Source organism: Acanthamoeba castellanii (assembly GCF_000313135.1).
Source record: "Acanthamoeba castellanii str. Neff unplaced genomic scaffold scf7180000084573, whole genome shotgun sequence".
In the NCBI taxonomy this organism is placed as follows: domain Eukaryota; phylum Discosea; order Longamoebia; family Acanthamoebidae; genus Acanthamoeba; species Acanthamoeba castellanii.
This window is the reverse complement of record NW_004457435.1, coordinates 76,854-87,126: the sequence shown is the minus strand read 5'-3', so window position 1 is coordinate 87,126 and position 10,273 is coordinate 76,854. Positions and strand designations below refer to the sequence as shown.

The 10,273-nt window shown below is 58.2% G+C and overlaps 5 protein-coding genes and 1 pseudogene across 5 annotated transcripts in view; 4 read left to right on the top strand and 2 right to left on the bottom strand.

Annotated features, from left to right (window-relative positions):
- ACA1_042340 (uncharacterized protein) overlaps window positions 1-722 on the top strand; it is a gene marked incomplete at both ends in the record, with an annotated part of 1,432 nt that extends 710 nt beyond the window's left edge. The window contains one exon of the mRNA XM_004338848.1: window positions 387-722. Coding sequence (XP_004338896.1) covers window positions 387-722 — 336 coding nt within the window. The remainder of the gene's footprint in view (window positions 1-386) is intronic.
- ACA1_042330 (Fbox domain containing protein) lies at window positions 62-1,060 on the bottom strand (the record flags this gene model as incomplete). Its single annotated transcript, XM_004338847.1, has 4 exons — window positions 62-220; window positions 381-566; window positions 642-858; window positions 942-1,060. 4 exons carry the CDS (start codon window positions 1,058-1,060, stop codon window positions 62-64), a joined length of 681 nt encoding a protein of 226 aa, XP_004338895.1.
- Window positions 1,061-1,204: 144 nt separating this feature from the next.
- ACA1_042320 (hydroxyisourate hydrolase) lies at window positions 1,205-1,996 on the top strand (the record flags this gene model as incomplete). The annotated part of the gene is made up of 3 exons (XM_004338846.1): window positions 1,205-1,508; window positions 1,635-1,789; window positions 1,886-1,996. 3 exons carry the CDS (start codon window positions 1,205-1,207, stop codon window positions 1,994-1,996), a joined length of 570 nt encoding a protein of 189 aa, XP_004338894.1.
- Window positions 1,997-2,158: 162 nt separating this feature from the next.
- Window positions 2,159-5,039, top strand: ACA1_042310 (amino acid permease; the record flags this gene model as incomplete). Its single annotated transcript, XM_004338845.1, has 10 exons — window positions 2,159-2,418; window positions 2,542-2,694; window positions 2,797-2,840; window positions 2,932-3,040; window positions 3,231-3,353; window positions 3,423-3,526; window positions 3,658-3,782; window positions 3,912-4,070; window positions 4,178-4,362; window positions 4,469-5,039. 10 exons carry the CDS (start codon window positions 2,159-2,161, stop codon window positions 5,037-5,039), a joined length of 1,833 nt encoding a protein of 610 aa, XP_004338893.1.
- A 634-nt stretch (window positions 5,040-5,673) lies between these two features.
- On the top strand, window positions 5,674-6,103 carry ACA1_042300 (uncharacterized protein; the record flags this gene model as incomplete). The annotated part of the gene is made up of 2 exons (XM_004338844.1): window positions 5,674-5,962; window positions 6,033-6,103. The coding sequence occupies 2 exons, from the start codon at window positions 5,674-5,676 to the stop codon at window positions 6,101-6,103; spliced, it is 360 nt and encodes a 119-aa protein (XP_004338892.1).
- A 1,626-nt stretch (window positions 6,104-7,729) lies between these two features.
- Window positions 7,730-9,914, bottom strand: ACA1_042290 (annotated as a pseudogene).
- Between the last annotated feature and the right edge of the window lie 359 nt (window positions 9,915-10,273).

Sequence of the window (10,273 nt, the reverse complement as noted above, 5' to 3'; positions counted from 1 at the left end):
CCCGCACACAACACGACACACGGCACACACCGCACACGAGCGTCAGCATGGCGGGAAGGGTTTAGTGAGAGGGAGGGGGGAAGCCCGACCGATGACACAGGCCGACGTGGCGGTAGGACTGGAGCGAGGCAATGTCGAACATGATGATGGCCGCCTGGCCGCCCGCCAGCAGCTCGTCGCGCACCCCGCCGCTGATCTCCCTCGATGTCGCCGGTTGATCCTGCACACGCACCGCACGCGACACAACACGACACACACACGACACACGACACACGACACACACACGACAGACACAACACACACACACAACACGCGCACGACACACAGTCAGACGTGTGTCGAGAGTGGGCGGGGTGAAGCGATTGAGCCCAGGTACGTACCCACAGGGTGATGTTGACCGGGCCGTAGTTGGTGGGCAGGGTGAGGTGGTGCTTGCCGGTGCCCCGCAGGGCCACCATGTCGAACCGGCCCTTCTTCTTCTTCGTCGTCGACTCCTGGGCACCCGCGAGGCAGCGCTCGGCGTAGGCCGTCTTGCCCACTCCGACATCGCCCAGCACCAGAATCGTCTGCCCACCACCATACGCGGTCAGCACCCACCGCCCGCCCACCCGTCTCAGTCGTCTGGTTCAGGCAGGGCGCACCTTGCCGTTGAGCACGGCCTGGACGGGCAGGGCCTGGGCGACGAGGCCGCGGTAGAGGGCCAGCCACGACGTTGGCGTTGACGTTGACGTGGCCACGGCGTGGTCATCGTATGGGGCGGCTGAGGCCTGAAGTCGCAGGTCGGCTTCGGGGCGGCGGCCGAAGGTGCGCCACACCAGGGGACGCCACAGGATGTCGGCCTGGGCCACCGCTCGCCACCTTCATGACCCCCCCACCGGCCAAGTCGTTGTTGGTTTGGTTTGCAGTTGAAGATGAACGAGACGGAGGAGGGTGCAGGGTACCGAGAGCAGACGGCGGTGGTGCGCAGCAGGTCGCGAGGCGAAAGTAGACCGAAGATGATGAGCAGCGCATCGTCGGAGAGCATGCGAACCTCCTCCCCTCCTTCCTCCCCTCCTTCCATCTTTTGCTTTTGTTTTCTTTTTTGTGTTCAATTTCGCTTTTTTTTGCTAATTTTGGGCACCAGAACAAGCCGAAGGCTTAGATCTCGTTGCAGAAGACACAGATCGCGCGGTAAGTACAGTTACGCCACGGGAAGGGAGAGATCATGGAGATGATGAATGCTGCGACATCCCCGGAGAGAGCCCTGTCACTGCGCTCGAGTGCCAACCGTCGATTGTGGACCGTGGGCGGCCATTTGGATTCATCGTCGCCCCTCATCTCCCAACGCCACGTCGCGGCCGCCGATGCCGGTGCGCACTCCGCGCCCAGTAGCACGACCACTGCCACCACGTCGACGAATGGAAGCCGCAAATTCCTGAGCAGCCTCTCCTCCCATGCGCTCGATACGACGTTGGGCAAGCCCGCCTCCTCCCTTCCCGTCACCCTCTTCCGTCTTCGACCCTCCACTGGTAACGCCCCCCCCCCGCGATCGACCAATCATCAGATTTATCAATTACTGTTATTGTTTATGATGCTTATTATTTATTTTTAATTATTATTTTATTATTTTAATAATTTTATTTATTTGTTGGTAGGTGCGGTGGAGAGCAATGAGGAGTGGGAGGCACTGTTCGGGGCCGCCACGGACGCCGACGGTCGCGTGACGTCAGCCACGTTCCCGCCGATCGCCGCCGGCACCTGGAAGCTGCGCTTTGACACCAGCGCCTACTTCCAACGCATCGGCGTCGCGGTGCGTCGTCCCTCCCATCGTCTGGGCAACGTACGCTGAAGACTGGCCGCTGACTGTTGTGTTGTGTGTGTCGTGCCGCGTGTGCCGTGAGTGTAGAAGTTCCTGTACCCGTACGTGGAGATCGTGTTCCAGGTGGAGACAGGCCAGCACTACCACGTTCCGCTCCTCCTCTCCGCCCACGGCTACTCCACCTACCGAGGCAGCTGAAGAGCTTCGTAAGAAGAACAGCTGCGTCCTCTTCTAAGCCAGAAGAAGAAGAAGAAGAAGACCACTACCGAGGGCTGTGTAGTGGTCAGTAAATGATTTATTTATCCTTTATTATTGTATTTCATTTTATTGCAGTAGCGGCGAAAAGGCGAGGTGTTGAGGATGTGGCGGACGGCCAACGAGAAGTCGGAAATCAAGCAGCTCAGCGGAGGGGTGGGGGCGAGCTACGGGACGCCCAGCCTGCCACAGGCGTACACCTGGGGCGCCCTCTGGCGAACATTTCCGATCAAGAAGAACGATGATGCGGAGCAGGGCGGAAATTTGGCCAAGGTGCTAAAGGTCTGGGATCTGACGGCCTACGGTATCGGTTCGACCGTGGGTGCTGGCATCTTCGTCGTCACAGGCGTCGTTGCCCGAGACAAGTACGCCCCATTCTCATTTTCTCTGAGTCCATCTTAATTTAGATGAAATCTGTCCCCCGAAACTTGATTGAAGGCTGGCATGCCATTCACGGTGCTGATTGACGGTCATGGCATCAATCACAGGGCGGGTCCTGCCATCGTGTTGTCGTTCTTGTACGCCGCCTTTGCGTCGCTCATGTCGGCCTTCTGCTACGCCGAGTTCGCCGCCCGCATTCCCGTGTCGGGCTCGGCCTACACCTTTGCCTATGTCACCGTCGGCGAGATCCTCGGCTGGCTGTACGACCACATACCAAATGCCACACACCTCACACGCACACACCGCACACGCACACCACCGCACACGCGCAAGAGGCGCTGACATCTGTGATGGTGCTGCAGGATTGGTTGGAACCTAACGTTAGAGTACGCCCTGAGCGCTTCGGGTACGATCATGAGCGTACCATAGAACACTTGTGTGGTGTGGTGTGGTGTGGCTTCGTCTTCTTCATCAGCTGATGAACTGTGTTGTTACAGCGGTGGCGCGAGGATGGAGCGGCTACGTGTACGACTTCTTCAAGATCGTGGGCGTGACGATTCCGGACTGGCTCTCCGGCCACCCCCTGGTTTCATACTTCTCCATCAGGTACCACGCACGCACGCACGCACGCACCACGCACGCACACGCACCACACACGCACGCACACGCACGCACACGCACGCACACGCACGCACACGCACGCACACGCACGCACCACACACGCACGCACGCACCACACACGCACACCGCATGGGCTCTAACGATGACATTGCGCATGGGTTGGTGGATTCCTCAGCTTCCTGGCAGCGGGCATCGTGGTGGCCATGTCGCTGCTGCTCCTGTTTGGTGTGAAGAACTCGTCGCGCTTCAACCTCGCCATCACCATCCTCAACGTGGTCATCATCTTGTTCGTCATCATGTACGTCTCCCTCCGTGCCTCCAATCGCAATCCCATAATAATTTGGGCTTTCGCTTCACCACTGCGCAGTCTGGGCGCCACGGAGGTGGACACGAACAACTGGGACCCGTTCTTCCCGTACGGCTTCGAGGGTTCGTTCCAGGGCGCCGGCACGGTCTTCTTCTCCTTCATCGGTACGCCGCACTCACCGCACGCACACACACCACCGCACGCACACACACCACCGCACACGCACGCGCCACCGCACACGCACGCGCCACCGCACTCATCGCCGGCGCGAATCGCGATACTTTGAAATCCAAAGGATTCGACAGTGTGACGACGCTGGCCGGCGAGGTGGCCAACCCGGGCCGCGATCTGCCGATCGGCATCGGCGGCACCCTGGGCATCGCCACCGCCCTCTACGTCGGCGTCTCCCTATCATCACCGGTACCGCCCTTTTTCTTCCGCCCCAGCTACACTCATTACATCCCACTAACACTGCATCTGTCGTGTGTGTGTCGTGTGTGTCGTGTGTGTCGTGTCGTGTCGTGCGTCTCAGGCATGGTGTCGTACAAGAATGTGAACGTGAACTCGCCCCTCTCGCGGGCCTTCCAGGACAAGGGAATGACGTGGGCCGCCGGCATCATCGCCGCCGGCTCCGTCTCCACTCTCACCTCCACCACCTTCGCCTCGCTGCTCGGCCAGCCTCGCATTTTCTACCAGATGGCCGTCGATGTACGTCGTGTGTCGTGTCGTGTCGTGTCGTGTCGTGTCGTTGGTCGTGTCGTGTCGTGTCGTGTCGTGTCGTGTCGTGCTCACATGTGCTTTCGTGGTTGTGTCAGGGTCTTCTGCCGCCCCTGTTCAAGAAGCTCAACAGCCGACAAGTGCCCGTCTACGGCACCCTCATCACCGGACTTGTGGCCGGGACCATCGCGTTCCTCTTCGACCTCAACGATCTGGCAGACATGATCTCGATCGGCACCCTCATGGCCTTCACCATCGTCTGCAGCAGCGTTCTCGTTCTCAGGTGCGTGTGCGGCGTGTGCGGCGTGTGCGAGGGACCACACTGACTGTGTGTGTGTGTGTGTGTTGCGTGTGCGTGTGTGTGTGTGTGTGTTGGTCACCACCTGCAGGTATCGGAGCCCGGAGCACCCGGTGCGGATCGCCGCGGTGGTGCTGGCCTTTGCGTGCGCCTGCCTGGCGTTCTCGTTCACGTGGCAGTTCACGACGCCCTGGTACGCCAAGGTGATCACCGGCTCGCCGGTGCTGATCATCTTCGGCTACCTGCTGGGCCAGCAGACCACCAACCTGCCCACCACCTTCAGCTGCCCGCTGGTGCCGCTCATCCCGTCGGTCGGCGTGCTGGTCAACATCTACCTCATCACCTCGCTGCCCATCGAGGCCTTCTACCGGGTGCTCGTCTGGACCGCCATCGGCCTCGCCATCTACTTTGGCTACGGCATCCGCAACTCGGCGCTCCGCTTCCAGCTGGCGGCCGCCAGCGCCGGCTTCAGCGAGCCGGACCACCAGGTCGTCGTGCCGGGCCACGTCGTCGGCGACATCAAGACCAAGCGCTTCGATGACGATGACGGCGCCGTGTCGTCGACCACCACCGAGTACCGGTTCGGTACGGAGGGCTACTCGATCAACAGCGATGGCACCACCACGTCGGCACTCATTGACGATCACAGCAAGTTCAGCTGAGCCTCGACCAACGATATGATGTTATTCGTTAATCATTCTTGCCTTATTGGGCGGTCTAATAATGGTTGCATGGTAACCAACAAGAACCGGACGACACAATCATGGCAACCTGCATGAATGGGAACTATGTGAGTTTGACATTGACATTGACATTGACATTGACATTGACATTGGACATGCTGCGACACAAGTTGTGTGCCAACGCCATGTGATGGTGGCAGAACAACGCAATTGTTTGTAGCCGTGACCAGAGCTGAACAGATACAACCAGAGCCATGAGCAGTGTAAACGTTGCCGTTGTCGGACGCCCAGGGGACGGCAAATCCCGGCTGATCCACGTCCTTAACGGCCGGCACAGCCTTTCAGCTGATGAAACAGCCGTCTGCGGCTGGGAGCGCTACAGGAGCTCTCCATCAGCTCCGACATGGTGGCACAGCCAATGCCTGCAGTTTTGGAGTTCGGAGGAGGTGCTCAAGCTACGGGAGTCCCTTGCAACGCTGGAGGAGTCTGTCGGTGCCATGGACCTGCTCGTTGTGGTTCACCGCATGTCCGAGGGAGCAGTATGAAGCACCCACCCACAACCGCACCTTTATGTTTGTGTTGACCCCAACACCAATAGGTTCTTCAAGAGGCTATGGTGGACTTTTTACTGGGCTTGGTCCAATCCAAGAAGCGCTTCGTGCTGGTGACTACGAACACGAGCTCTGTCACGGACAGAGCGGTGCAGCAGATCAGAATGGAGAAGGCCCGCCATCTGCAGTCCGTAGGCCTCCAATTGGTGGCACTCGACGCACACTCCGACGCACTTGTCAGCTTTTGGCCTGACCCAGTGGCTTTCTTCAGCTGCCACGTCGACTCTGTGAAGAACCGCGGCATCCACGAGCTGCTCGTCTGTATCCTCTCTTCCCTGCCTCCCCAAGCAGGTACGCAAGTGCTGTTCGGTCGCTCTGTATGGTGTGCCGTGTGCTGTGTTGACTCGTGTGCCACGAACAGAAAAGGTGCCCGAAGAGGGCTATTTGAAGACCGCCCACAGCTATTTGGCTGGGAAGCTGGAGCAGGCCTGACAGCCCCCAAGGGAGGCTCACCACTTGCGCCACGTCGCTGGTACTCCTTCTGGCGGGTGTGTCACTTTTCTGAGCACCACATATCGAGGCGAAGAGCGGGTGTTAAGGTGTATAGAGTGATACCAACTACGCTCCCGCAAAGTCATTGTTGTTCAACCTCGTTTTATGATCACTTCAACAACTTGATTTTTACAGCTCCGAACACAGCCATCGCGGCAAGGTAGAGCAAGAAGGGCCGCCAGGCCGGCCCCGGCCTGTGGAGTTCTATCCGCGGCGGCTGGGCGAAGGTGGTTGCGGGAATCGGGTGTGGGCAGGAGTGGTCCCCGAGGAGCAGCAGGCCGCTTAGAAGGTGGGCGTCGTCGATCCCGCCGTCGCATGGGTAGCTCATCGCCTTGACGGGGTGGAGGTTTGGCATGCCCCACTGGTTTAGTTCGTAGCCCCAGTGGTCGAGTATGGCTTGGCTGTCGCCAGCCACCACGAAGTACACCTTGTTATGCAAAGCCAGACACTGAAGCACGCAGAGAAGCTCAGGAGTTCGCATCTCCTGATTGAAGCAAGAGTGTGAGCAGTGGTAGTAGAGCTGAGCGAAGGAGTTGGTGTACCCAGGGTGAGTCTCTAGCGTCCTGGAAAACAACAACGATGGGGGGAGGATGAGCGTGGAACAGGCCTGAGGAGGTGAAGCGGTGCACTCTTGTGAAGGCCGTCTCCGAGACAGAGCTTCCTCTCTCTCCCAACAAACGATGATATTGGTGTTGGTCGAGAGTTAGAAGCTCGAACACACGGCCGACAATGTGCTCCACATAAAGCAGGATGCTGGTGTGGAACGCCTCGTTGTTTCCTAAGATTATGACCCTTCGCCGAGGGTTTGAAGCGCCATCGGTATCGGTCTCCTGCATTGTCGAATGCTGTCTGTGGTCTCTACCTTGGCACCTGTGTAAAGCCCAGTCAATTGACCTCCAATTCATGTCATTTCCTGGCAACTAAAACAAATTTCGACACCCAACGCCAAAAACTTGACAGCATGGTGGAATCATAAAAGCTCACAGATCCTACACGCAATGCAGCAAGTAACTCTATCAAGACATGAACCGCCCCGACTTGCCCAAATGTATTCTCACCGCTCCTCTGCCGCCCGAGTTCGGGTGCAGCGTGTGCCGCAAGCAACCAAAGAACCATTTGGTGCTGCTCCCCTGCTACCATCTTCTATGCAACGATTGCTTCGCTACCAGCCGCCTGACCGTCCTTAAAGGTACCCTCATCACCACCTGGCGGTACATAACGACGACGATCATGGTAACAGTGTCCTTCGAAAGCAGGAATGACCATTGTCCTCTGTTCGGTGTGCGAGATGCCGCATCCAATCCCTAAACTGCTGGGAGTTGAGATGCCCGACCAAACGCCGGAGGGGTCGGCCTCGGTCCTCCATCTACTCCAGGACAGAACGGCCAACATCGCTTTCGTGGGCCGGAAAGGGGCCGGAAAATCCAAGCTGATCGAAGTCCTCACGGCCTGCAAGGTGCCCAACGGCCCAGGGATGTCCGCCGTAACTCAAGGGTGGGAGAGCTACAGAGCGCTCGGCGTGCACGGCGTGACCTGGTGGGACTCCAGTGGTATGGAGTCCTGGAATCACTGGGAGGCGTCAGGGCTCATGCGCTCCATGGCGGCACTCGAGCGCGCCGGCACCAAATTCAACCTCGTCGTTGTCGTGCTACGCGCTTCCGAGAGGGTACTCCCACAACACACGACACACGACACACGACACACGACACGCCTAACCTTCAGCTTCTGGAACGACAGCCCAACAAGCCAGCTCTGTTCGAGTTTCTGGAGCGCTTGCGGAAGGCCAGGAAGCGCTTCGTGGTGGTGACGACGGCGATGGGCTCCGTGGAGGAGAAGGACTGGGACACGATCAAGGCGGAGAAGCGCCGCCTGATGCAGGCCTTCGGCCGGCCCACCGAGCTCAACGCCCACGCCGACGCGTTCATCAGCGCCACCGGCAAGGTGGCCCTCTTCAGTTGCCACATCGACTCCGCGAAGCCCGTCCAAGGCATCAACGAGCTCCTCCTCTGTGTCCTCGCCTCCCTGCCTCGCAACAGAGGTGCGCCCCTGACTGGTTTGTCGTGTCGTTGGTCGTGTCGTTGGTCGTGTCGTTGGTCGTGTCGTGTCGTGTCTGACGGATCGAGTGATGTATGCAGTGGCGTCGGTGGGGAGGAGCCTGGACGCGGACCGGAGGGCGGAGGGCGGCCACCAAGACGAACTGACCGAGCTGCTGATGCAGGCCTTCCGCGGCCTCGCCAGCTCGTCCGCGGTGGCCGGCGCGCTGCTCGTAGTCATCTTGCTGCTGCACGCCGGCATGAAGTCCGCGCTCCAGTGACTCCAGCATCGGAAATTTAGGCTGAAGGGCAAAAGAACGAAGAAGAGGGAAAAGCGAATGAAGAGCGAAAAAGAACGAAAGAGCGAAAGAGAAAGAGGAGATGTACGGGTGTTTGGTGTAATAACTGTGGGTTTGTAACCAAGTGTTCATGTACAACGCGAAATGTGTGGAGAGATAAATAAATAAATAAATCAAAATTGAGTGAAGAGGGTTAGGGCGATGGGTGATGGTCTCACCAGATGTACTCGTTGACGTTGACGCGCTCGTAGTTCTCCTGCTTGACGACGAACAGCAGGAACGCCATCCAGAAGCTCACGAACGTGCTGCCCAGCCCGAACACCCACCCGACTACACATGTTACGCACGCACGCACGCACACGATCAGCGATAACGCCTGGTTTGCGTGTCTTCACTGACACCTTCTGACGTACCGGACGGCGCCCACGAGAGGCCCATCGTCACCGGCTGCCCGGCCGTGTTTTGGAACGTCATGTTGGACACACCTTCGCGCACGAACAAGAACATAGAAAAATAGAAATGGCGCGTTAACAGAACACGTGCGCAACACACCGCACACACTCGAGTGGCTCGGGGTTCTGTTCGTACCTACGAACGAGCCGCACCACCACTGCCCCTCGCAGCCACCAAAGTTCATGTCCTGCGCGCGCAGCACCGTGGAACCAACAACGCTCATCAGCGCTGAGGCAACCACAACAGGGCGCGGCGGAGAAGAAAAGGAATTACCGAGAGGCCCTCTTGAAAATCGAAGAAGATGCTCCACGAGACCAGGGCCAGAACGAACACGAGGAATCTGTGGCCACACAGCGTTAACATCGCGCCTCCTCCATAAGACTTACCGGTAAAGCGTGCATGCGCGGTGTGTGTCGTGCGTGCGGTGGTGGCATTGGGCGTGAGAATAAAAAGAGACTTACCCGGTGAAGAAGACGATCCACTTGGTCTTGTAGTCCAAGATCTGGTCCAGCTTCTTGCGGAAGCTGAATCTGATGTGTTAGCAAACGAGCGGCCGATTGAAGGAGGACGAGGAGGAGGAGAAGAAGAGGGTAAAGTGCTGCTTTGTGTACCTCTTGATGATCAGACAGAACAGGATGAGGAGCGACAAGAGGGCGGTGAGGATCAGCGTGAGGATCGTGAAGGCCATCGTCAGCAGATAGGCCTGCTTCGCGGTGCGGGCGTTGGACCCCAGGTCGTCGAAGTAGTCCCACGAGTAGGTCTTGGTCGACGACTTGTCCTTGACTGCGCCAGCGGGGGTGAGTGTCGTGCGATGCGTGTGTGCGGTGGTAGTGCGCGTGGGAGTGGCGTACTAGGCTCGAAGACGATGACTACGCCGTTCCAGTAGAAGTTGATCAGAGCGGTGCCGGCTCCTTCATCGGGAGGGAAGATGAAGTAGTTCGACTCCTCCAGTGTGTACCTGGTGGGCGAGCCCCGATAAAATGATGAAGTTGGAAATTGAGAAATTTGTAAAGATGAAAGAAGATGTTTGGCTGCGCAAGGCAGTGATTGTCGTCTCGTGCACGAGAGGGAGAACACTTACCAGGGCGTGGCCAACGCTATAATCAGGACGCACATCATAAGAATTGAGAGCACAAATGCCCAGCATTGTCGTGTAAAGCACACCTGCTTGGCCGTCATTCCCGGCCACGACGGTGCGGCAAGCTGTGGGACGTGGAATGCACCTGTACCAGCTGCTCTTTTCAAGCTAAGTGCCAGATTGCAATCAAAGCTCAATATAATATGTATTTTATAATGCAGGAATACAAAAAAGAAACTGTTGTCGA